Below are 26,839 nucleotides of genomic sequence, written 5' to 3' on the forward strand. Positions count from 1 at the left end.
GGACAGATGTGCTCCTCTCTTGCAGAAAAACCACAGGGCCTGCACCAAACCCTCTGTATTATACATACCCCCCCTTGTAGTTGCTAGCCAAACCCATGTCCCTTGACATGTTAAAATACTCCCACTCCCATATACCTGTAAATAAGTACTGTCCTAGTCCAAAGGTGCATTCAAAGTCTACAGCTGTGCCCTTCTGCAGTCACAACTTTTTGTTACACAGGCGAACCATGGCCAACAGTGCCAACATATAGATATTATGTTCACATAAAAAGTTACTGGAACCACTGTAGACTGCTAACATGCACCTCTGTGACTCATTGTGTATGTAATTTAGGCCATGGGATGACGTCTACACATTGAAAGGGGGTCGAATACATATTGTTAATGCTTATGGTTGTAAGATGATAATTAAACTGTATAATAAACAACTACAAGTTTGTTGAGATCTGTTTCCTATGAATTACTACAGACTCAGCATGGTCTGCTCCTATCACAGATAAAAATAAAATAAAAATATTTAATGAAATCAATGAGTACCAAGGACTTTAAACTGCAGTGTTTTTTCTTCAGTTATCTCCATCCTCTGCTTCTGTGCTGTGAAATGCAACTGGACCCAGGAGCTCTTTAAACCCTGAAGTATTCCTGAAGAAATAAAATAGTGCAGTGTTAACTTGGGGTTTTCTAATTAAATGTGGTTAGGCCATTTACCTGTCTCTTTTGGACTGCAAGATATTCGAGCGCTCTCGTCTGAACTGCTCCAGTCGCTCTTTGACAACAGTCTTCTGTTGATTCTTGTCCTCCTGAAACACAATTGGGGGCAGTGGATCCAGGTCTTATCCTTGGTTATGAAATATAGTATCTGGTAACATTTCTTGTGATCCACTTCAAAAAATGTCAAGATTGTCCCTTAACATTTGCAGAACGCACTATCCTACCCTTACCCTACTATCAGGATACAGGACCCTGGAAACTGACACAGATTTGAATGTTCTAGTTTTCAAGTCATCTTTTAGGTTCTCTGAGTCTCTTCAGAATTGAGTAGTCCACTTCTTCCCTGTGTTGTACAGAGGAGCACCCTTTCCTTACGGATGCCGCCATGTCCTCCTCAATCTTGTTAAGCCCAATGCAACCTGACTGCACAATGGTGACTTCAATTTTCATTCACACAAGCACAAAAGGTGTTGATCTGCACATGCTCTTACTGAGAACTACAGACTATCTTTGACATCTTACTAAGTCAGACAGACAGTATTTACCAGTGGTAGATCTTGTGTGAGGTGCTTTAGCCTCTCGGTGTGCTTCAAGCCATGCAGGTCTTCCTCTGCTTTCCTGTTCTGGATTATTGAAAGACGCTCCTGAACCTTTAAGAAACAGAGAATGTCAGAGGAACTCTGTCTGCCATATAAAGACTCTTTCTGTCCACCTTTCTTTTGTCTTACCCTCAGCAGTTGTCTCTCTCTGTCTCTCTGCTGCCTCTGTTCCACCTTTCTTTGCATGTCCACCAGGTTGCGCATTGTTTGCTCTCTCTCAACTGCAGACACTGGTCCTCCTACTTGCTCTCCATCTCTGATTGTCCTCTTCTCCGACACACTCTTGAGGTCAGAAAAAAAAACAGCTGTTGGGATCTTTAAAATAAGTGTCTGTGAGCACTAGTGTTACCAAAATAAAATCTTACTGTTTCTTCAGGAGAGTAATCCTGGTCCTCATGGTCAGAAGGTTCCCATGGCTCAGACACAGAGGGGCACGTTTCCACAGTCATTTCTCTGCCATCAGTATCAGAGTCAGCAGAGCAGAGGTCACCATGTGGCTTTGTAGCCGGTAGGCTCACTGCAACCAAGTCAGGTGTTCCCAGGTCACATTCATCTTGATGTTGTTGATCACCAGAATCCACCTGCGAACATAACAGATGTGGAAGTCAGATAAGTGACACCGTGACTGTGAACTCTGCTTTGACACACATTATGTACCTGCTCTGCATCATGGTGACCTTCAGAAGGAGACTGTAACTGAATGGGTTTCGGCTCATTATTGTCTCTCTCGTGAACTTTCTCCTCCCACTGTGCAGTCTGGACTTGAGTCCCCAAACTGGTCTCATCATCCTGGCTTTGTCCAGTGCCTCCATCTGCAGCCTCCACCCCATCCTCTGGTGGTTTGCTCCAAGCCAGTGTGATCAGGGAGCCTTGTTTCTCATAGCTCTGTGATGCACCGCCTTCGTCTTCTTGGACTGCTCCCTCTGCAGCGAGGTTCTCGCAAGCGTTACTTTTTGGATCTGACACACACAAGATCTCCAAGTAGGGCAGTTCCTCCATGACTGCTCCACAACCTGGAAGAACACAAAGGATGGTAAACCTTAACCTCTGCATGTGTGGTATGGTAGTTTTCACCGTTTCTGCTGCAATACCTGAGCAGACATCCTGTTGGTCTGTTCCATCTGCAGTTTGGGCTTCATTTAAACTGCTAGAATTGGCTGCCTGCTCTTTAGGTGATCCACCACTGCAGGACTGAGCTGTGATGTTCTCACTGGTGCTGTTTTCATTCATGTTCATGTGATGAGCCACAATAGAGCTTGAAGTAAGTGGGGCATCTGAGATCAGGAGGCGGAGCAGGTTGGTGAGGCGCTGTGCTTGAATTTCAGACTCGCATTCTTCTTGCAGGGCTTGGACGTGATTCTGACACAAACGGGTACGTTATATTTGTACATACTTCTGGCTTGTATTGGATGCTGTGATTTACTCACCCTCTCCACCAGTGCTTGCAGGAAAGCAGCAGCTTGGATCTCCTGAAGCTCTGTCAGGAGGGTCAGGAGGAGCAGGGCACAGTTTTCCAGGTGAGATTGGGACCATTCTTCTTGGGCTTTCTCGTGCTGGGATTTGAGCGGCCGCACGTTGTGTATCTGCAGCTCAGCTCGGATTTGCTTGAGCCTTTTTATGCAGCCATTCCTCAAAGCAGTTTGTAAATTATTGTCTGTACAACAAACAGCAAACAAGGCGATGGAAAACAGAAGAAAACCAGTTGTAACAAATGTTGTAATAACTGATTTACCATCTATTGGAGGCACTGCACAACCTGGCCCCTGCAGATCCTCCAGGGAGACCCCATGTACCAACCTGACCAGGTGCTTCCTTTCTTGCTCCTGAGTCAGCACAAGCAGCTGCAGCACAGCCTGCTGGGAGAGCGCCAAGGTTTTTGCACTGTTACTGATGAAAATACTGCAGTGCTCTCTCTCGCTCTCTCTGGCTCACTTCACAGTCAGATTTACCGGCTGTTGTGCCTTGAAATCTTCACTATCCTCTTCCTCCTCTTCATGTAGCCACAGAGCAGCTTGCTCTGCTCTGCATGGATTGTTAACATGAGGCCTGAACAAACAAATGAAAGGACATGACTGTGTGACATCTGTGAATACGTGTGTTCACTTTCGGTGATTAACTGTGACTCACCATGTCTCCCAGGATTGCCGGGCAGCCAGGAGAGCACCATAAGACATTTTTTCCCTCTTTGCTTTAAGGGTTGCTAACCTGATGTGTAGACACAACAAACTCAAGTTCTCCTCATGCAGCCTGGAAGGGACAAAAATAAATGACTCATCCCATCTCTCTCTTAGTGCCATGCTCAGAGCCATGTGTCAGTTCATGTATGCCTGAAATTTGTGTGATTTAAACAAAATGTGTGTACTTACTGCTCACTCAGTATGGTCAGCGTGTCCCGCTCATGTTGGCGAAATGTGTGCAACTCATTCAGCAGAGCAACAGCAGACCAGGAATCTTCATTGGATCCAGATGCACCCAGACAGGCCCTGCAGGAAAATACTTTGTACCCAGGTGCTCTCTGGTTTGAATCAGACTCAATAAATGGTATAAATTAGTTTGCTTTTTATGTATGTTTTATATTTTGTAACCAAAGTTACCTCTGCTTATATAATTTTATATACTGTATGTAACATATGCTCTCTTTTCTAATCCAGTTTGTGGTTTACCACTGAGGTACGGTGGACATTTCTCTAGCCATGATCTTCATTTTATACAGATCATTAACAGAAGGAGCCCATATGGCTACTCAGGTCAGGGGTCCACCGTGACTAACAGCCTAGTCCGACCAATGCTCTGTTTAGATCATTTATTCCCATGTTTGCACTGCATAACGTCATGATTTAAAGGTGACAGGCTAAAATTTCTACATTATTGAGATATATAAAGGATTGTTTTTCTGTACATCTCTAATTTTGGCTACTAAAGTATTGAATGTTTTAGTACTCCTTAAATGATCTGGCTGATTTGTTTGTCTTCATGCATCATAAGGGGGGCTTTAAATAAACAAACGTAATGCATGTGTGTTACTTGTATATCCTAAATGCTCCGGGCAGTTCAGCCAATCGGAGCATGTCAACAGACTCCAAAGCTCCCTCTGCAAGATCCTCCATCCCCTCTACTTCCTTGTGTTGTTGCCATGGCAGCAGAGTCTCCCAGACGCTTTGAGCTGTTTGAGCAGAAAGAGGAATGAAACAGATTTACACAAAACTCTGTAATGTTAACATCTTACTAAAGAGTTCCAATATTGTTATACAGTCTAGACAAAGATTTTCTTACTGTGGTGCTTCTGGAGCATTTCTGTATAAAGCATGTGGGTCACCACATCATACTTCACTTCCACCAAAAGTAGGATATCTGACAAGGAGATGCAGCCCCATGCCTGACCTCTAATCCGTGGTTTATGGTTCTGCCAGGGGGATGGCAGTATGCTCTGCACACCCTCTGATGCCAGTCTAAACCAAAGCACATCCACCACACAAAAGTAAACAAGCACAGATGTGTGCACCAGCAGGGGCTTGTAATACTACACAAAACTGTCATTTTTTTACCTTATCAATCAGGGTAGATATGTTAGTCAAGTCCATGCATCCTAATAAAACATGCTCACCTGGCCCAGCACTGTCTGGCTGCTTTCTTGAGCACTCTCATTCCTGCCATGCTTCCACAGAGCTGTTTTTTCTGAGGAAAAAAAGAAGAGAAATCAGCAACTAACTTCCTGCAGAAAAAAAATGCTTGTCTGCAAGTACTGCACATACCTGGAGACTGTCCATTTCACCTCTGCAGGACTGTAGGGACCCTGAATCTGAAGCCTTTTTTAAAATACTGGAGTCTGTGCTTTGGTGCAGGTAATCCATCATGTGATGAAGATTTGCAGCATTTAGAAGCTGGAGGTCCCAGTACAACTGAAGATAACAGCATAGTATTAATACTGTGCATGTTGTACATTTTAGATATTGTAATATAATTACATAAAATAAGAACATCTAATTGTACCATTTCCTTCTGTTCCCTTTCTCTTTCCATCTCTAATAGAACATCTAAAACATTTTCTCCAACACAGGACCAGCTGCTGTCAACTCCTGCAATCTGAAACACACCCACAAACCAGGATAGTGTTGATAAATTAAGATTTAAGAAAAGGACAACTGCTTGGTGTTGTTGTTGTTGTTACCTTCTTTATAGCTGCCTGTGCTTCGCCGGTGTTTAAAGGAACATGAAACACTTTGTGGTAAAGGAGTCTCACATCTTCAGTGGAAAACTCTGCTCCAGCAGACATGCCCAGGGACCGGTAAAGACCTGTAATGCAATCCTGAAGCAAAGGCATAGGGTCATTCATTTTGGCTTACACATGGAAAAACAAATGCATTTTTTCCCCTAGTGTCAAAACATCTTACCTGCTCCATGTTTTCACCACTACAGGCTGATAAATTATACAGCCTATTACTATGGTTACACTGCAGTACTCTGAGACAACAGCTGGATCAGCTTACAGAGCAACAAAAGTGACAGTGCGTCTGTCAGGAGGAGACATAGTGGAGTGAAATATGATACACAACCTTGAGACGTGTTACACTTGAGTGTAAAGTGAAGTGAAAGTTTTATGGATCCAGCCAAAGACTTTTCTTCCACTAAAACAATACAGCAGCTGTTATCTAGAATATAAAACACCACAAATATTTATGAAACTTGTTTATTTGCAAAATGAAGAATACCTGAGATTATGTGGCTTACTGTTTATACAGTCAGACATTGCACAGTGCTGAAATTTAACCTGCACAATAAAGAAAGGCTGTTTTCCTAATATTTTTTTTTAAAATATACGCTATAAGGACCAAAAGTATGCGGACACCTAGCCATCACTTGTGTTTGCATGCCTCCATTTTTATAGTTCACTATCCGACCAATTAAGCATTTGTAAAGTCTAAGAAGCCAACAAACACACACTTATCACCTATTTAGGTACTATGCTCTAATGCTGCAACAGGTTTTTTACTGGTTTGTCCATAAAATATCACAATACATTGATTGATTAATAATGGACAATCAATCAACAATGAACAATCATCAGCTGTCTACAAGACAGCAATAAGGTTTCTCGCCTTAAGAACTACAAATGAGGTCATGGTGTCCATTTACTTTTGGTCACATAGTGCATCTTGCACAGGTATTAATCAAAATTCCAATGACAAACCCTTGTATAGTATAAATATTCAGTGCTACATATAATATATCAATATTTTACGCAATAATGCAGTAATCCACAGGTCATAGAGGTACCCTAGATATTTGTGTACAGTAAGAGTGGACACGGTGCATGTGTGCACACAAGAGAATCCACTTGTAAGTGAGCAGTTCAAGCACCATTAAGAGGTTCCATGAATGATTTTAGGGCACTTTTCTGGCTGTATACAGTAGTTGTTGTGTAGAACCAGACCAGCAGGACACTGGCAGCCTGGCACACAGGGCTTGAAGCAGTGGCTCTCTATCACCCCCAGTGGTATGTCAATGTTAAAGCAGGTTACAGGACATGGAGGGCCACACTCGTCAAACACAAAGCCCCTCTCCACCGGACAACCCACAGCTGCAGAAGACAGGGAGGGGAACAATAATGAGGACAGTATAGCCACAATAGCTGAAGTGCATGACACAGTGACAGCAGGACTGTCAACAACAACTAGAGGTCAACGTTTTAAGTGGTGACTGGCTTTTTTGTTCTGATCGAAATGTTAGAGAAACTCATCAGTTTCTGGAACTTAAACTCACCACAAAGTGATGTGCTCCTCCACTGCAGGATGACTCCAGCCTCTCTGCACTGGCTGGCGTATGCCTCCAGTGTGTCACAAAGACACTCATCGGTATTGGACCCACAAGCACAGAGGTCATACACACAAGCTCCATACCAAGGTTCAGGAGGCACCACGCGATGGCAGGGCTTAAACACAGCCGACTTGAGGATTTTACAGCGACTGTTGGCCGCCTTCTTGGCCTGGTAGCCTGCGTCCCTGCAGGGGTCCACGTCAGCACCAGGACGACAGGATGAGACGGAATGGCTACCATTTGTGACCTTAAAAAACAAACAATTATTTTCATTCCCCATGCAGTCAAACTATTTGTTTATGTTTGTTATTTGAATTTATTTTACCCTCCAGCTGTTGCCAAAATCAGACTCTGATTGGCTGAGCCGTCCGCTGGGTGTCCTGAGGTCATCCTGGTGGTAGTTGTTAAAGTTTCCACACAAGCCACAGGTGTGGTCTTTATAGGAGCCTGGCACACTGACTTCCAGGTGAGAGCGAGGACGCCACAGTACCTACAGGTGGACCAGCAGATGTGTAAATGTGTTAAAAATAAATCTACCAGTGTGACATGGGAACAAAAATAGAATACAAAATACCTTCAGCCCAATGTTAGTGTTGAGTAAGATAGTGTTGGTTTGCCGTTCTATATAGATGTATGGTTCTCTGAGGAACGGCAAACTCACATCCTCGCCGTTCACCTGACGAGTGTAACGATAGACATGTGAGTGGATGCATAACAAATCAACATCACTGCTTACAAAAAAACACTTTATTTACACACAAACCTTAACGAGCCAGTTCTGGAGCAGCTGCACCGAGACGTCCCCCAGAAACACAGTCACTTCTTTAGTCCAGGACACTCCTTTACGCCCACGGTCATCATTTGTGACATGAATACTGGACAAACAATGAGGAATCAAGTTTATTTTATCAACCAAAACTGTAGCCTCTCTGTCTCTATCTCCCAGCTGCAGATGTAACCCCTCCAGCCGGGCCTGGGGCAGCTTCCAGGGCCTTCACCTAACAAGCGGTTCTCCACTTTTTCTGGGGAATTGGAATAATTTCCCCAAAAAAAGCGTTGCAGATGTATATAATTGGCTCTTCATTGGACTGCAGTAACTATTTACAATGAGATGCTAAAAGCTGTTAGAGCAGTGATGCACCTACAAACTGCAAATCAGTTTTAAAAACAACCCTATAGCCTTAAAGGGCTTTGAGGCCTTATGAGCAATGGGACTTCTTCCTCTCAGATCATGTGAATCATCATGTGAGGCCTTTTTATAGAGCAGGAAGAGCAATTAGAAAAACAAATACTGTAATTAGGAAGCAATAGGAACCCTCTTACCTGAAGTCTCCACCTGCACAATCCTGTGTCAGGACGTATGTGCACGTTCCCTGGAAGTGCAGCATTCGGCCATCAAAGGTACGGTAGTGAGGGTCGCCAAAGGCAATGCAGGTGGCCGGACGAGGAATGCAATGAGGACAACACAAACCCGGGATAACTGCCGGCATCTCGTCCTGACAGCAAACACACACACTGCGTTACACTGGCTGTGTAACTATAACAAACCCAAGAGACTCAGTGGAAGCTAAATAATTGTCTGCAGTGTCAAAATGAGCTCAGAGGAGGCAGCCGAAGTGTAAACACTGGTGAGAAATGTCAGATTACATTCACTGTTAGAACAGCGAGGCATCATGGGAACATTTCAGACTATGACAAAACACAGAGAAACTGCATATGTGTTTGTTTCTGTGTACTGACTGTCGCACAAGTGAGTGGAGGGCAGCGTTCACTCTGACAGTGTACGTCTCCAGACACACACGTACAGATGGTACACTCATCCACCTCCCACCGTTCATTAGAGTGATACACCGTCCCCTTGTACAAACAGGACGCCCCAGACTCTGCAACACACACACAAAAACACAGACGCGACTTTCAGCACTCACTATAGCTCACACTGTGATGATGACTGGGATACAGTCACATTCCAAACAGCATTTTCCCAGATATGATGTGGAGTGAGATCTCACCTTTACACACAGGGCAGCATGAGTCAGGAGGGGTAAACTGGTCAATATGAGGACAGTCGAGTGGTGGGCAGTTTTGGTGTAAACAGGTCCAGGTCAGGTCCTTTGTATGGAGACACAGACACACTATCACTGGAAGATGCCACAATGCTGAAATATCCTTATTTAAAAACAGTATAAGCTTTCACAATGTAGCACTTTTTTTTTTTACCTTGCACTGGCAGGTAAAACACGGGTCATCTGTTGCCAAGACCTCGTTGCCAATTAGTGTAGCAGTGCAGTTACTGAGAGGTTCTAAACACGTATACGCACAAATGTTAAGAGAGCTCAATGACCAAGAATATACACAGTGTAACAGCAGGTTTAATACTGACGTGCACAGACAGGACAGCAGGAATCAGACCCAGCAAGCAAGATACTGTTTTTAGGACAGTCAACCAGACTTGGACACTGCTTTCGGTAACACTTCAAGTGATGTTGCCCGTCCGGCATTACCTGAGACACAGACAGATTAGATTGTAAATATTTGTTTGAAAAAAGGCAAAATGTCTGTCTCCCCCTGTTGGCAGAGACAGTAATTACATAAAACACTGGCCTTTAATGGGCTGCAGAATATATTGTAAACACCAGGACCTCTGTTGAACAGGGGCTAAGCTACCCTGGCTTTGGACTAAGATAGTAAATGAGTGAAATTCCTGCTTATTATTTAGAACATGTACATATAATCACTACTTTATCATGTAAATATTAAATATCAACACAACATATTACTAACGCATCACAGGTATCATACCTCACATGTACAGATCTGACAGGGGTCATCGGCTCGATGGAAACTGTCTCCTGGGCTGTAGACTCTGCCCTCAAATACACAGTCTGTTCAAACAAAACCATATTATCAAACACCAATGGCTATAAATAATGTATGAAATAATGTATAATAATATTGAAACATGTATGAGGTCGAGACTTTGCTTACCGGCACAGACAGGGCAGCACTCCCCTGGCACACTCATGACATTGCTACATGGAGATAGACAGCGTACCTCGGAGCAGGTGGCCACTCCGTCCACACACATGCAGGTCATACAGGGAGTGGAGTCTGCAAACCAGGTGCTGCCCTCTGCATGCTCCTCTCCTCCATACATACAACCTGACAAGGAGAGTTTAATCACAGGCAAACTCTTCCACCCCGTGAATATAATGCTTTATAATTCCTATATTTACCTCTACAGTGAGGGCAGCACTGTCCCGGGTCAGTCACCTGATGCATACAGTTCAGCTTTGGACACTCAGGAGATGCACAGTGCACCCTACCTGTCTGCAAGATTAAGACAGATTAGCACCCAGACACATCTAAGGGAGTCAGAATATGGAGAAATAAAAGAGGTCAGACCTGGCAGGTGCAGGTGGAGCAGTGATTTGACTGCATGGTCCATGCCTGTCCTTCACGGAACTCCTGTCCTTCCTGCATACACACTGAGACTGCAGGCAGGCAGGCAGGCAGACAGGCAGGCAGACAGGGAGGCAGGCAGGCAAACAGAGCAGAGCAGAGCAGAAGAGAAAGGAAGGAATAAGGTGGTTTTCTGAATTATATCTATAGAAGCAGAAAAATGCATGTTTCCAGATTTTTTTGACAATATTCTAAATTTTGAATGGTTTCTTGCTACATCTTTTACAAGTAAAAAACATTTAAAACAACCTTGCATATAATCATTGACACAAAACCCTTGAGATAGTACCTCAACAACAGGTTCTATACAGATTAGTCATTAGACTAATCTGTACACATATTTAGGTGCCACTTGTTGCCACTTGTTACTAACCTGGGCACTCGGGACAACACTGTCCTGGCCTGGTTATTGGTCGAGGGCATGGCGTTGGTGGGCAGGCAGGCAGGTCACAGGTAACTGTGCCTCTGTTGCAGGTGCAGTGCTTGCACGGTTCGGATGGGGGACTGAAGGAGCGACCGTCAGAATAAACCACACCCTCATACAGACAGGAGTCACAGACAGGGCAGCAGATATTTGATGGGACAGGGTGTGAGCACCTGACTGGACAGGGTCTCCTCTGACAGTTCACCACCTCATTCTGGCCAAATGAGCAGATGACAGGAGAAAGAGCAAATATTTAACAAATCAAACTGATAATATTCTGTTTATTTAGCAGCAACTCTCAAACTGACCAGACAGGTGCAGGATGAGCAGGGATCAGAGGAGGGCGTAAAGGTGGAGCCGGACTGATACTCTTGTCCCTCGTGAAAACAAGCCCCTGTGCAGACAGGGCAGCACTGCCCTGGAGGCGTCACGGGATGCTCACAGGAAACTCTCGGACAGGATGCACTCCCACACACCACATGGCCATTCTACACACACACAGACACACACACACAGACACACACATACACAACTTATTCAACATACAAAAAATATTGTCTTTTACATACACAGTGATAGTCCTACATACAGTAACTTGACATGCTCTGTCCCATATCTCCACCATTGTACGATGTACAACTGTGTATGTGACAAATGAAGCTGATTTGATTTGAGGTCTAATCTGCAAAATGAAAATGCATGAGGTTACCAGACAGGAGCAGTGCTGGCAGGAGTCTGTAGGGTGCTGGAATCTTTCTCCATTGAAACAATCTCGTCCATTAAAGTTACATCCGTTACAATTTCCACACCCACAGCCGTCCACAGCTGGTTGATTGCATGAAACAGGAGAGCACCTTTGCTGTGAACACACAACCTCACCTCTCTGTGGAGAAAAAAAAGATGCACAGCAGCTGTAAGGACTGAACAAGAAAAAAAGTTAGTGGCCTGGCTAATGCGCTTCTCCCACTCACTGAGCATCTGCATTCCTGGCACCCTCTCTCTCCTTCTGAAAATGTCTGCCCATCGGCGTAAGTGATTCCTTGATAAAGACAACCTACACACACAAAATGAGGCAATGGTTACTGATTGTACTTTACATAACATGACCTGTGACATGCTGAAAGCTGGTTACCGTCACAGACAGGGCAGCCACATGGGTTTGGGACAGGATGAGGACAGTGGGCTGGTGGACACAACCTGCTCACGCATCGCACTGACCCACTCTGTAACAGAAAGAAGTCCCACTCGGTGTCTAAAAAAGTAACCAGCAGGAAGTTCTGTGTGTACGTGTGTAGATTCTACCTGGCAGGTACATTCAGAGCAGGGGTTTCCTGGGTCAGGGACAGTCTGTCCATTCATAAGGACCGCACTGTTGTAGAAACAGCCTGACAAAGGAAGACAGCCATAATTTGTCATTTTGTGATCATAGAAGTAAGGTTAAAATTCAGACCATACGTACGGTCACACTCTCCACAGCACTGTCCTGGAGGTCTGTAAGGGTGGCTGCACTCTGCTTGACAGGACAACGCAGCACAGACCACCTCGCCTCTGTAGCAGTGACACACGCCGCAGGGGTCTCTGTCATCACGGAACTCAGTGCCGTCAGGATATTCTTTACCTTCATACAGACAGCCTGCACAAAGAACATAAGTATGTGGAAGAAATATTAAATGGGATGGGTCAGTTCTAGAAAACCTAGAATGTTTAGCATTGCCCCTAGACTTTGTTCAATGACTGTGGATCATGCATATAGTTTCTTTATCAGTGTCTGTCTACAGGTCGGTAGAGGCAGCGGGAAGAACTCTCCTGTTAAACTATAAAATAAAGGTTAATTTCCTTACTCAACTACTAGCTTAAGATTTTCAACTTCCCAAAATAGAAATACTCAGTGCTGGACACGTTACTTTAAAAAAAAGTAACTAGTTACAGTTACTAGTTACTTCTCCCAAAAAGTAACTGAATTAATAACTGAGTTATTAAATAGAAAAGTAACTAATTATCAGAAAAAATATCTATTGCATTACTTTTAACAAACGTTAAAATATGTTGACGAAATTTAATAAAGTGTGTGTTCAATTATTTGTAATAAAACTGAATAATAAATATCATCAAATGAATGACATGGACACTCAAATATATACATTACAGTAAATCACTGTACACTAATTGACACTGTTTTTCTGAGATGATGTGGACAAGGCTGTTTTAGTACTTTTGATAACTGCACAGGATTCCCGGATTATTTCAGGATTATTTCTATGACTTATTATACTCAACAGAGTGCTATATAATCTTAAATCCTGGCGCCGGTTAATCGTTCACTTCAAGAGCCGGTTCTAAGAGCCATTTCATTTGCGATCGACACATCACTACTTAATGAGCTCAATAGTAACACTGGAATTTATTGTTAGTAACTGTAAAATTGTCATTCGTTTGATTACTCATTAATGTATAAAGCATCTTTATAACCCCATTATTGTCATCACTGGAAATAGCACAGAAGACACTGTTACTCACCATCACAGGACATGCAGCACTGTCGCCTGACTGGGTGCTTACAGTTGGCCGGAGGGCAGCGCCTTCTCTCACACTGGACGGAGCCCTCTCGACAAACGCACACAGCACATGGGTCTGACGCATCATTCCATGTCTCCCCGTTAGCTCGCTCTCGATTCTCATAGAAGCAAGCTGTGAGAGAGAGGGCCTTATAAATGAAGGCACCAAATACCCAAGCTGCATTTTGGCACCAGAACCTACATACCTTCGCAGCTCCGGCAGCAGTCCTGTGTGGTGGGGTGAGAACATGATGCAAAGGGACAGGGCTTGCGCTGGCACTGAACTGTCCCATCAGTGCAGACACATGATTGACAGCGGTCAGTCAGGTGGAGGAAGCGTTCCGTGTGTCTGTAGGACCTTTGCTCGTACACACAGTCGGCTGGAGCAGCTGAAGGAACAACAAGAAGCAAGTTTATACTTTACTGATACTGTGATAATGAGGAGTGAGGTATTGGATGGATTTATGGATGCTTATTACACCATGCTTGCACTTCCTTACCAGGACACTGGGGGCAGCAGTTTTCTGGCACCACACTAGGGTTGGAGCATGGCAGCGATGGACATCTCCTTGTAAGACACTGGACATTCCCATTCTGTAACAAACACAACACAAGCAGAGCTGAAGCCCAATTTTCAAACAGCTCAGACAGAGTCAAGACTTTGTCACTATTCTTACTGTGCAGCTGCATGTCCTGCATTTGTCTGTGGGATGGGGGAACTCCTGTCCATTGGGATACTCTTTTCCAGCATAGCTACAGCCATTGCAGTTGTTCCGACAGCAGGGTCCAGGCAGAGGCGCATTACAGTGAGGCTGAGGGCATTGTGCTTGATGGCAGTCGATCCTCCCACTCACACACCTGCACTCCTCACATGCACTCACAGGGTTGGAAAAAGTCTCTCCTTCCACAAACACACGGTTTTCAAAGGAGCAGTCTGAAGAAGATGAAAAGCTCAAACATTACATTACGTTAACAGGGAACAGACATTACCTGCAGAACAGTGTACACTAGAGGGGTCTGAGTACCTGGACATTTTTGACAGCACTCCCCAGGTGGGGTGTAGGCGTTGTCACAGTTGAGTAGAGGACAGGGTTGTCTTTCACATTGCACAGTGCCATACTGAGAAGAGAGTGTCAGAGGTTGTGAAGGTGGGTTGTGCCATACAATGTGTTTGTGAATAAAAACTCACCTGACAAGTGCAGACTTGGCAGAGGTGGTCAGGGGTCGTAAATGTCTGGCCGTTACTATAGATACGGTTGTTGTAAGTGCAGCTTTCACAGTCTGCACAGCAGGAGTCTGACGAAAGGAAAAGAAGTTACACACTTGTCTGCATACAAACAAAGCTCTCTCGCTCTCACACACACATAAGTCTTACCAGGAGCTTTGGTTGGATGCTGACAGTTGTTGGGGGGGCATCGTGTTTGTGAACAAACTGTCTCTCCATTCACACAGGTGCAGCTCGAACAGGGACCCTCGGGTTGCCACTGGGAGCCCTCTTCATATTCCAGCCCCTCCGATACACATGCTGCAGTGTGAAAGGAGGGTTTTCATATAGTGCAGTCACTAATGAGTTGCATCTAGATGTGTGTGTGTGTGTGTGATTACCTTTGCAAGTCGGACAGCAATGATGCGGCTCTACCACAGGGTTGGAGCAGTGGACGGCAGGGCACTTCTGTTCATGGCAAATGACATTCCCTTTCTGTAATACAAACATAAGATATGTACACTCAGTTATGAGCATTTATTTTCAGTTTTGGACAACATTGTACTGTTGTTTTTTTAAAATACTGTATGAACTTGCCTGACACCTGCACTGCAGACAGGGTCCGCTCCCAGGAGGAGTGAACAGTTTTCCATCAGCATACACCCTCCTGTCAAGCTCGCACTCTGTGGGCGCAAACAAAGCTCAAAATGAAGACAATTTAACAAACTCTCATGTATCAAGGTGTGAATGCTTCTGACACATCCTATGATTGAGTCTGATTTTCAGTAGATGGCATCTTTGAACCTCCCTACTAGTCGAAGCAGCGACCTTGAGCACTGAGCTAACATGTATGCTCCAACAAAGACTGGCTGGTCTCTACAGTTAATTTTGAATTTCAAGAAAACTGTATTTGGTAAATTTCTATTTATCACAGTCATTTAAATTATATTAAAGCCTGAAATATGCTCAATCAGCAACTTGAAATCCAGTTACAGATGGGTTCCAATGCTGATTGTAAGGTTGTATGCCACTCATGCTCTACCAAGATGGCAACAGGCTTTTATGTTTTAGGAAAACCTCAGTGGGTGGATGAGACTGCAGGCTCAGTTGAGATGGTGGAACAGCTTAACCCCCCCTTGTTTGTTACTGGACACATGTGAGTTGGAGTGAGACTTCCTGGGAATGGATGGAAGCACTGCATTGTATGTGGCAGAAAGATTATATCCAGATGTAAGCATTTGTGTTCAAACAGTGGATGACAGCATATAATTAACTTAACGATATCATAAGAAAATAATGTACTTTACCACTGCATGTGGGACAACACTCTCCTTTGCGTGTGACTGGATGACTGCAGCCTGGTGTGGGACAGGAAGTGTCCATGCGCTCACAGTACACTTCACCTGCCTAACATGCAAAGGTGGTATGAGTAAAAATATGTAACCTGCAACACATTACTCTTCCAGAAACACATTCTTTCATTTTAAAAAGCTATGGTAAGCTTTCAAAGGTTTTCTTTGCACCGTTAAGTCCAGTCATATGAACATCACATTACCCAGAAGCTTATTTTTCAGACTGCACTCACAGAGCAGCGGCACTGGACACAGGGGTCTATTGTGGATGAGAACTTCTGTCCATTCATGTACACTGTGGACTCATATTCACACTGCTCACATCTACAGGTCACACAACACAGATTATACACAAAATAGGTTTTCACACACTGAACATCTAACATTGGTACAGGTGAGTTAGTTCATGCTTGTTACCGTGGGCAACAGTCTCCAGGATGATGCACAGGCTTGTGACACAACAATGCAGGACAAGGCTGGGGTGAACATGTCACATCTCCATTCTGGGAAAGAAAGAAGAACCAGTTCACTTCAAAATAAAATGAGCCTCAACTGAGCCACAGTTTTTGTGATATTGGATCAACGTACCACACATGTACACTGCTGACAGCGGTCTCCAGTAGGGACCACAACTCCGTTAGCATAGTCATGTCCGTTCACACCACAGCCTATGAGACACATATACACAGTCAGCCTGAAGACGCTCACATTGCTGAGGAAAATCTAGAAACCTCACCGTTACAGACTGGACAGCAGGAACCGGGTGGAGGAGCAGTAGGGTTTTTACAAGGGGTGTCACAGTGCTCCCTCTCACAGCGAACGCGACCTTCCTGTTGAGAGGAAAGAACGACTTCAGCAGAGATGAAGGTGAAGGATTAGATGACAGCTAGTTGCTATCAAACCCACCACACAGTGACAGACATCACAAGGGTTCTCTAAGGGCCTCCACTCTGCTCCACTCTCATACTGGACACCAAAATGGATACAACCTGCATACACAAACACCAGGTTACTTTCCTATTCTGCTACAAAGAGCATCGGTTTGGGGAATTTTACTAATCTGTGGGATTCAAATGTATCATCATATCACCAGGTAAAAATTGCTTATATTAAAGATTGTCGAAGGGCTTCAATTCCAATTTTGAAGGCATTCATAACATGTAGGTTTAGGTGTCCTTACTTCGGCAGCCTCCAGGTGCAGGCTCTGTCTGTGTGCAGTCTTGCGAAGGGCATGGCTGGGGAGAGCAATCACTGGCATCACCCTTAAAAAAAAACTCATTCAGCGTCAATAAACTGTTCTTGTTGAGGTTATGGGTTTCACTGTGGCTAAATGTCAAACACTCACCCTACACGAACTTGGCTGACAGTTGTCTGGGTTGTAGGACACATTCTCAATTGTACCATCTGGCTGACACCCTGGAGATGAGACAGAATCTTAAGTTTTGAGCTTTGTTTTAGTGTCTGTAAAGTATATTGACATGTCAGTGTAAGAGAAGAGGAATAGCGGGTCGTGGCCTTTGCCCCTGGGGAACATCTGACTGCTCTCAACAGCACACACACACACACACACACTTTATGGACTTTAACCACAACCAGAAGAGCTTCCAGATGTTTAAGATTACTAAAGACAAGATGTACAAGTCTATTAAGGAAAGGAATAGATGTAGCATGCCACTTATCTGTAGGATTCCCTGCAAACGTTGTCAGACCATGGCTGTAAATACTTACCAATACGATAAACAGCCACAGATTGTTTTCATTAAAAAGCATTTCCAGTTCTCATTAAATATTATTTTTGCTTAGCCTGGACATTTCAGTAGATAATTATTTTAATGACAACTCTCCAAAGGACAGAAACAATGTGTTTGTGTGTGAGAGAGAGAGCAATAATCACAGTGAGAGAGAGGGGCTAGTGGGGCAGCCTACTGTGCCAGCAGCCAACAGGCATTTCCTTTAGCAAGCCAAGCATGAGATCAAAGTGTGTGGGAGTGCAAGTCCGCGAGTGTGTATATCAACTGGGTGTCACTGAAGTTTTCTGGCCTACATGCAGAAACAATTAAGGGAAACATGGATGAAACAGGAGAGACAGTGACAGAGAGAAGAGTCCTGAAGGGGAGAGAGCGGGCAGTTCGAGCACATCTGTGGTAAATTCATAGTGAAATAAAACCTGCACAATAAGCAGGATGGAACAAAGTTTACAAAAAGGAGTGACGTAAGAGAGGAAGAGGGAATCCCTAATGAGGCTCACCTCAACTACAGCATGTTTTTTTTAACACAATAACAGGTGGCTTCACACAGTTACCTCAAATGCACCAACAATAATATTTACAACCATGAGGTACGTTGAAGCCCACAGTACAGCATGCTGCAAATGGTAATAATACAAAATCTATAGACATTTTGGAGCAGTGTAAAACACGTCGAGTCGACATTATCATGGGAAATGTAATCCTTCATTTGCAGATAAGTATCTTGCTCAGTTTTTATCTCCACCATTATCTTTTTTTATGCTTAAAACTATGGCTAAACGTAATGCTAGTTGCTAACTCCATCTGTGTGACCATACACAAGGTGAGATTAAACCCAAAAATGAAAACTTACAAACTTAAAACCAACACAATGAACTGCAAGATGCAAAAATGTTCAACAGAGCTGAGGGGGTCTGCAATATCAGATTAGAACTTTCTGTCTAGATTTGGCTTTTTTCGTTCAGATGTCTCTCCTGAAGATGATGGATGGGAGCTAGAGCATCAAAATGTTGGTAAAATGGTACCAACTGATGGTGCATCCTCTTTTTTTTTTACCAGTCATGACACATCACATGATTTCCCGTAACTGGATCTCTCCAATCTATAAAACAGGAACCACAATTGTGCAGATGGCAGACAGCATCCGGGTACCCATGGCAACGAGCGTTATGGCAGAGGTCAGGGCAGGTGATAGGTGCAGAGCCAAGGGGGCAACCGCTGAACCAGTGGAGCTTGAAACAAAACCTACAGACAATGTATAAAGGAAAAAGGATCATACCTGTGTTTTAAATACTATGGGAACAGCGTTTCTTTATTTCTGTAAAGTGGCCGTGGTTCTATTAGCTGTCCTAAAGCCAGCAAAGATATATATGGGTCAGCTTTGTGTGGCTATTATTATTTCCTCTTGTGATGCTGATACCTGTGATCTGGTGTAACTGGAAGCCATACATTCTTCTCATTTTGAACAGCTGCCATGACAGTATCTTCATTTTCTGACTCATTTTGTCCTACCCAGTCAGGCTGAGGCTGACCACTCAGTACATGGCTTTGGACCACATCAGAGGTCATCCAATCCTGTGCGGCCCAGTGCTGGGGTAGGGAGGTGATGGGAGGGCATGTACGGCTGATACGGGTCAAAGCTTGGTCACTAGATGACATGAGCTGCTGCTGTGTGTGGAAGTAGATGCGAAGATAGTGCGGCCCATTGAAAAACCAGTTGCAGTTGTCTTTGTCATACCCATCCATTCGAAAGCCAAAGGCATCAAAGCCACCGCGATCCAAACCAAAAGGATCAAACCCATAAATGTTGTAGCCTTCATCACTGAAGAGCTCAAACATGATCCTGTCTCCGTGTGTCTTCTTTTTGTTCTCAAACTCTCCATTCCTATGCATGCCAAACCAGGTAACATTACTGCGGTTGAACCCATACCGGTTAAAATCAGACACATCATATCCATCCCTGTCAATGAAGTCCAGGTTAAAGCCATCTTTGCCATAGCCCCATCTGTCCCAGCCACTCCGGTCATAGCCGTCACGATCGTACCCATGTTGGTCAAAACCACTGCTGTCAAAACTGTTGAAACCACGCCACCGATATTTTGAACTTCCTTGAGGGTATGAGTGAGATGTCACATTACATGGTGAACCAATGGTTATGGGCACATATACAAGACATGCCTCCACCTGGAAAGAAATCACCTCTTTAGGGGTAACATCAAAAGGTTTCATCTTCACATGTCCCAGACCAGAAGGGAAGAGGAAGTCGCTAGCAGTTGGCCTCTTTGTTTCACATAGGTGCTTCTCTTGCCACTGTTCCCACAGCTTGTCCATAAATGCCATGTGTGACAGGTATAAAGGGTCATAAGCAGCCAGAGGTGAAGCCATGTGCCCCCCTACCCAAAGCCTAAAGAGTCCAGAGAAGGTTTGCACAGAGTGGGAGAACACTTGGAAGTCTGCCTGGTTGATAGTCCTCTGCAGAGTTACTGCATCTGGCAGCCACACCTAAAGAGAGCAGCCAAAATCACTGAGATAAATACAATGATGTATTAATGGTGCAGCAAAATCTGTCTGACATACCGATGAATTGAAGCTTCGTTTGAGACAAGGGATCCAGTGAAAATGGGATGATAAGCCCTGGAAAGGGTGATGTGGGACACATCCGGAGTTTGGCTCACTGTCACCCCCAAACATCCCAGCCTGCCAGGCAGCTGAAGACTTCATTGACCCAGAGTCCACTGTCCATTCAAAATATGGAATTGCTAATTTGCATGACGACACTGACTGCAGCTCATGTTCCACTAATCGCAAGAAATAACGGTTCCAGGGGAGGAAAAAGGTGGAATTACCAGCCTGAGCGGAGAACTCGGCTCTCAGTAGTGCAAAGCCCTTCCACACAGCTGTATTTGTATGCAAACACACACAGAGACAACAGTAACACACTTATTAATTATACTAAGTCCATACTTTTGAATTAAAAAAACCTAGAGAAAACAACTCTCTGAGTCAGAGCTTTACCTGGCCTGTTGTAGAGTTTCCTGATAGTTCGTTGGTACAGTCGCCTCTCTCTCAGTGTCAGATCTCTAATCTCTTTGCGCTGGATCGGGTGCTTGCAGACACAGTCAACTCTCCTACTACATGTGCAAATGCTGTCTTTACAGCTTTGCCTGAACATTTTCTTGTGTCTCCAGAGCTTGCATTGTGATAAGCATCCACATCCTCTGCCACATCGCATGTCCGAACATTTCACTCCAGGAGAGAAGCTCACCACTTGTGCCTCTCTGCCTAGGTCCTTTATCAAAGCTTGACACTGGCTTAGAGTGAGGTAATCACAGGTATAAATAAATTCTGGATCTTTGTGGTGGTTCAGTCTTTTGGGGATTTCTTCCTTGTCAGTAAGGTTGACCTCGGTGTACCACATTTCAGCCTGCAAATTAGGTCTGTCATTTCCCCAGGCAGTGCTGTTCACAGAGATGTGGTATTCATCCTGAACATAATGCGCTGGTCCAGTGGGGTTACCCTGCCTTGGTTTGCTGAGGCAGCATGCTCCTAACATGCATCGCTCTCTACAGGCATTAAAGGAGGGGAAATTGTTGATACTGTTCCCACTGCAGTAAAGGAAGTCCTCACAGAGGCCGGAGGAAGGATTGAAGGTCCAGCGACGGTGAACCGGCTTCTCTGTTTTACAGTTGCTTTCTGGTTTAGGTGCCCAACAGGCCTGGAAGTATGGAAGGGACATAAGGCCTCTTACCCTGCCCAAAAACCTACTACAACGCCTATAGCTAGAATGGACACAAGTAAAGAAACGCACTGCTATTGGGTCCACCCAATGCAGCAGGCTAAGCCACACACTACAGCTGCAACAACAAAAAAACAGGCCATCACATGAGTGATCTAAAAAAAACTAGACAATCAAAGCAATAGTTTGACATTTTGAGAAGGCTCTAATTTTATAGTTAGGTAAGAAGTGATCGAACTTGTTTAAATTAGAGGCTACAGCAAGGAGCATACTGTCCAGAACAAAGAGGAAATGGTGATTTCTACAACATTTAGAAGTTTTTGCAAATGTATTTCCCAAAATGCCAAAACATTCCTTTATCATTCACTACCGCAGTAGCACAGAGTAGCACTGTAAACGGCACAGTGGGGGCAAATGACTAGAAGAAAATGCTATACAAGGAACTACAAGACATCTACAGCAACCCATACAGAGGGAGGATTCCAACCTTGCTTTTCATTTGTGATGTGACCCACCTCAAGCATCTGAAAAGTTCTGGAGACCTGCTGGGCAACCAAACATTTAATAAGAGCATATTCAAAGCTAAAACAACAACACCGACAGAAAATGCAGCTGGCAGAGAGACACAAAGACACACACTAAAAAGATATTGTATAATACACACATTTTCACAACACAGACACACAAAGTTTGGACTGTCTCTAATGTATGATACCACTCTAGTCATCTCCAGTCTGGCTCAAAGATACCTGTCTCTGCTGTTTGTGACACACTGGTCCCTTGGTGTTGGGAGGACAGGAGCAATAAAACCCAGTGGGGTCAGAGGTCAGGATGAAACATGTGCCTCCACTTTGACAGGGGTTAGACAGACAAGGGTCTGGGAGAGGAACAGCCATCTGCAAACTAGCTACTCAACACCCGTTACTCAGCACCAGTTGGATGTGTTAATGTTATGTTGTTGAGAAAAAAAGAAGATAGATTTTATTGTGATTGTGTGTGTGTGTGTGTAAATAAGAAAAATGAAAAAATATTTTAAAGGCAAACCTCCACTTTTGATGTTAGCTTGGCATGTAACCTTCCCAGCGGTGCAGGTACACAGAGTGTTGACATCAATCTGCCAGGTCTGACCCTCCGTCATTTCACGTCCCTCCCACACACACCGCGGCCGCACACACTCGCATCCCTGCAGGTATTGTATTCGTGTCTGCAGGTCTGTATTCTGTCATTAAAAAAAAACATCCAAATATGTATCATTACCTCATGGCATAGTAAGTCATATTCTAAGTGCAGTTAGTCACCTGAGCTTTGACCATGTTTAACATCAGAGCCAGCTCCTCCAGTCTCCTTTCCAGCCTCCTCATTCTGTCTTCTCTCTGTTCTTGAGCAACAGACTTTAGAGCTGGAGGCCCCAGTACGGCTCCTCTCTGCACCTGATCACTCTGGATGTTGTGGGGACGATGGCTGGTTTGTTTTTGTGGCCCATGCTTTGTTTGACGTTTACTGGGTGAAGCACTGTGTAGTTTTTGGAATATTTGCCGGATGTCAGCTTGAGCTTCTGGGTCAGGTGTGTGTGCGTGCCTAGACAGAGGCAAAGCATCTAGAAGAAGAGAGATGCAATCAACAGGAAAAGAGGAAATCAAGAGTCTCTTGAATATTTTTGAATATAAGCCTAACCAAACATCCTAAACAACTGAACTAAGATGCACAGTTAAGAATAACAAACAAACTGTTTGGGAGACTTTTAGCCTTAGGGCCAAATTTTATGGAATGAGCTCTTACCGTGAGAATGAGGACAGCCTTCATGCTAGGGGTTCTAGACTGCCTGGCATGACACCTAACCTGAAGCCTATCGTGGCGCCCACACTCTTGCCACCACACCCAGACTGCAACGTGCTAACTGCTTTTCCATGACACCAAAGTTGATGCCTATCTTGATGCTCAGACTGCTTGCCACCATACCCATACCGCAGGCTACCACTGCGTCCAAAATGTCTGCTCCAACACTCAAACTGCGCCCCTGCTACAGCTGCTTAAAGTGCCTGCTGCAATACACATAGTGCTGTGTGGAAACTACAGCAAAAGCGTAACACATCAGTGAGAACATGGGTGGTCGACAATAATGGGAAAGAATGAGGCAAATGCAAACAAAAAGGAGAATGCACTGCAGTCTGACCACACGGCAAACCCTCAAAGGATGTTATCATAAAGAGATATACATACAGATCAGACTACAGTCTTGAGATATAGATGCAGACATATCTGCACAGATAAGCATTCTTATACCTTATCTAAAAAATACATCACCTACTGCTTGCTGGTGCACATTATGACATTGAATGTGTAAATTTATATACATTTTTTGCATTTATCTGCATGAACCTTTCTTTACCTGTCACATTGAGACAGATCCATGGACGCCTTTGGTATGGTTTCAGTGAAATTTCAGCTTTCTTGAAATATCCCTGTAAAAAAAACACACACACACGCATAATGACAGAAAATATGGATTGTAAGGGTGTGTAATTGCTCGAGGTATTTAATTTATTTTATGTATATGGTAAAAACTATGTTGTTTTGGATGAGGCAGACACAAAGGAGAATAAAAGGCTCACATTAAACTTGCTTGCTTTCTTTCCTGGTGTGCTGGCAAAAGTGATGACGACATCTTTAGGCAGTTGTAGGTTGACCCTCGCCTCACTTTTTGTCAGTAAAACAGCAGCTTCTTGACAGTCTACAAAAATCACCAGCCTATCAGGCTCCAGGCTCACAGCCAGCTTCACCCACTGCTCAGCAGAGAAGGGGTTTCTCCTTGGAAAATCAAAGCTAGAAAGGCCCTGAGTTGTCCCTGTGGTGCTGTAGTCCACACGCAGGGTGTCATTGAGGGTGGAGGAGATTATTTGGAGAATAGGCGAAGATCCAGAGGAGAGAGAGAAAACTGTAGCGGTGGATCCAGGCGACTGGCGCCCCATCAAATGCACCCCCATGCCACCTTTAAGATTAGAGTACAGTAGGTGGGAATATTCAAGAGGGAGGCTCAGGTGGGACGCTCTGGAGCGTATTTTGTATACTACACTGCTGGAATTGTGCACTCTGGTCACACCGGTCATGTGGTGGGACATGTTCAGAGCCGCCAAAAGGTCAATCGCTGAGGAACAGAGATCAGACAGAGAGTCATACACATCCATCCATACAGCATGAGGTCAAGAGCATGACACTGTTGTTTCTGGGTTACTACGACATGAGCAGGGATCAGAATGAAGCCATTCATCAGTCGGTCACACATGGCTGCCTAGCTGACCCGGAACCAGCAGGCCAGCATGTTACAATGAGTCTGAAGCAGTAATACAACACAGCATGTGACACACTTTAAACCTGAGGCTCAAACTGAAAGTTACAGTGACAGTTTGTTTTGGTTTAAAAAGTTATTCATGGTGGAAAAGTTAAAAACATCTATTATAATAATAGTTGTTTTTAACAAAAAATAATATAATAATTCATAATCTCATTGGAAATACGGATCTTTTTGCATTTATATGATACTTATAGCTGGTTTTTAATGTTATTTTAATAAATAAACTGTGTTAGGCATGTTATTAAATATAGGATAGTTCATTTTTACAGGGGAAATATAGTAAAGTTTATGTCACATTGACAACGTACACATTATCAATCATTTCGACACATATATAGGATTTTGAGATTTCTGAATGTATCCATTCATTTTGAACACATGCTGGCTTCAGGTTGCGTTATATTAAAGTTTCTACATTGTCTTTCCAACATATTTACATTTATACATTTATAATATAACATGTTTTATCTTACCATTCTCCTGATTCGCAGTGGACTGTCCGTGCACAGTCAGCGCAAACGCACACAGCAAATGTATCAGCAGCAGCATGACTGTACTCAGTTTGCCGCTGTCCATTCTCCGCAACCAAACAAAAAGGGGCGACTTGGTCAAACTGCAAACACCTTACACAAAAACTATGACATTTATCGTCCTTTTATAACCTAATCTGCCGCCATGCAAAGTGTGCAGGCTGCGTTCAGGGTTCCACCGCTCACTCCGCCAGCAGACCTCTCCAAAGAGCGCGCAGGGGGGAGACATAAAACATCTGGATGCAGGCAGGGCGTCACCTCTCCGGATCACACAGTCCCTCCCTGCATGGGGCAGTAAGTACAACAACTAACTTTCTCTCCGTTATCTCAATGGCAGGAATTCAAAAACATCTTGTATTCCTTGCTTACTGATAAAAGAGAAAAGACGTGGAAGTAAAAGAAACATGGAAAGAAAGGAAGGGTTCAGGTGTGCAGGAGCGTGTGGGAGGTCACCGCCTCTCGTCTCTGCCCTCTCCAGTTTCCAGTATCTCTTCTTCCTCTATTTTTCACCTCTTGTTTTTTTGTCAGGAAAAAAAAACTCTCCACCCAGGAGAGTGGTGTTGATTCCCAAAGACCCTCATTTTGGTAATCAGCTAAAACCTGGTCTGGAGACTGGAGAGGAGCCATGCTGCTGAAGCAGCCAAAAAATGTGTGTCTGTTCATAGACAGAGACGAAGAGGGTGGGGGTAAACACATGTAGTCATGTTTCACTGCTTTGGAAAAAGTCCCAGTGCTCCAAACTCTCACCAACTTCTTTGACCCAGAACTCTTGGTTTTCCTCTTCATGTGGTTTTGTCTTGCCCATCTTTGCAATGGTTATTTTATTTTGCACACACCATCATAACAAAAAACAACAACATCCTTAGACTCTTATCTGCCCCTATGGCATGATGAAATATTTTGTTAAGATGACAGAATGCCCAGGTCTCTATTTTTGCAGGTAGCAGACTGCAGAGTCCCTCATCACTCTTTTCCACAGGACACAACATCCCATAAAAGACATCCATGCTACATCCTTGATTTGAACTCTTCCCACCCTACATCTACATAGCAAAAATCTGCTCTGCAACTCATGCCAGCTAGTTTACAAAGATAAAAGTGGTTCTTCCATAAAGCAAGGCATGGTAAAGCTCTTCCAGGGCAGATGGAGGCTTCGACAAAGCAGCAGAAAGTACAGAGCATAGTTCTAAAAGGTGGAGAGTTTGTCTCCTGAAAGAACACAAAGTTACACTTCAAGTCTTTTTCTACAGGTCGATTAATGTCACGCTCATGCAAATTGAGTAACTTATAGCAAGAGAATAAACAAACCCTCAGCTCAGATTTAATGTGGGAAAACAGATGGTGTAACTGTT

At 44.0% G+C, this 26,839-nt stretch overlaps 1 protein-coding gene across 2 annotated transcripts; it reads right to left on the reverse strand.

Moving 5' to 3' along the window:
• Positions 1 to 6,026: 6,026 nt before the first annotated feature.
• kcp (kielin cysteine rich BMP regulator) lies at positions 6,027 to 25,977 on the reverse strand. Of its 2 annotated transcripts, none has more exons than XM_028431865.1 (43): positions 25,431 to 25,977; positions 24,218 to 24,750; positions 23,995 to 24,067; positions 22,904 to 23,202; positions 22,650 to 22,824; positions 17,467 to 17,537; positions 17,302 to 17,383; positions 17,028 to 17,110; positions 16,858 to 16,951; positions 16,710 to 16,789; positions 16,539 to 16,624; positions 16,355 to 16,445; positions 16,077 to 16,176; positions 15,367 to 15,452; positions 15,171 to 15,264; positions 14,941 to 15,090; positions 14,755 to 14,861; positions 14,591 to 14,684; positions 14,243 to 14,499; positions 14,066 to 14,159; positions 13,772 to 13,954; positions 13,528 to 13,698; positions 12,470 to 12,643; positions 12,313 to 12,395; positions 12,143 to 12,233; positions 11,982 to 12,064; positions 11,720 to 11,893; positions 11,319 to 11,498; positions 10,960 to 11,224; positions 10,530 to 10,612; positions 10,361 to 10,454; positions 10,113 to 10,286; positions 9,927 to 10,009; positions 9,508 to 9,628; positions 9,345 to 9,427; positions 9,137 to 9,236; positions 8,865 to 9,007; positions 8,448 to 8,620; positions 7,888 to 7,999; positions 7,699 to 7,800; positions 7,450 to 7,614; positions 7,071 to 7,371; positions 6,027 to 6,888 (listed from the first exon to the last, which is right to left on the reverse strand). In XM_028431865.1, the coding sequence occupies exons 1-43, from the start codon at positions 25,531 to 25,533 to the stop codon at positions 6,671 to 6,673; spliced, it is 6,108 nt and encodes a 2,035-aa protein (XP_028287666.1). In that variant the 5' UTR covers positions 25,534 to 25,977; the 3' UTR covers positions 6,027 to 6,670. The 2 variants fall into 2 exon arrangements, with proteins under 2 accessions (XP_028287666.1, XP_028287664.1); XM_028431863.1 differs by having other exon boundaries at positions 10,530 to 10,618.
• Between the last annotated feature and the right edge of the window lie 862 nt (positions 25,978 to 26,839).

The sequence above is a fragment of the Parambassis ranga genome, chromosome 19, assembly GCF_900634625.1.
Source record: "Parambassis ranga chromosome 19, fParRan2.1, whole genome shotgun sequence".
NCBI classification, from domain to species: Eukaryota; Metazoa; Chordata; class Actinopteri; family Ambassidae; genus Parambassis; species Parambassis ranga.

Excerpts from the sequence above, each read along its gene's own strand:
- kcp (XM_028431863.1), bottom strand. The coding sequence starts at position 25,533 with ATGGACAGCGGCAAACTGAGTACAGTCATGCTGCTGCTGATACATTTG. Across the intron at positions 16,446-16,538 it reads CCTGGAGACTGTTGCCCACG|ATGTGAGCAGTGTGAATATG; the intron begins GTAACAAGCATG and ends TGTGACCTGTAG. Across the intron at positions 10,287-10,360 it reads GTGCTGCCCTCACTGTAGAG|GTTGTATGTATGGAGGAGAG; the intron begins GTAAATATAGGA and ends TCTCCTTGTCAG.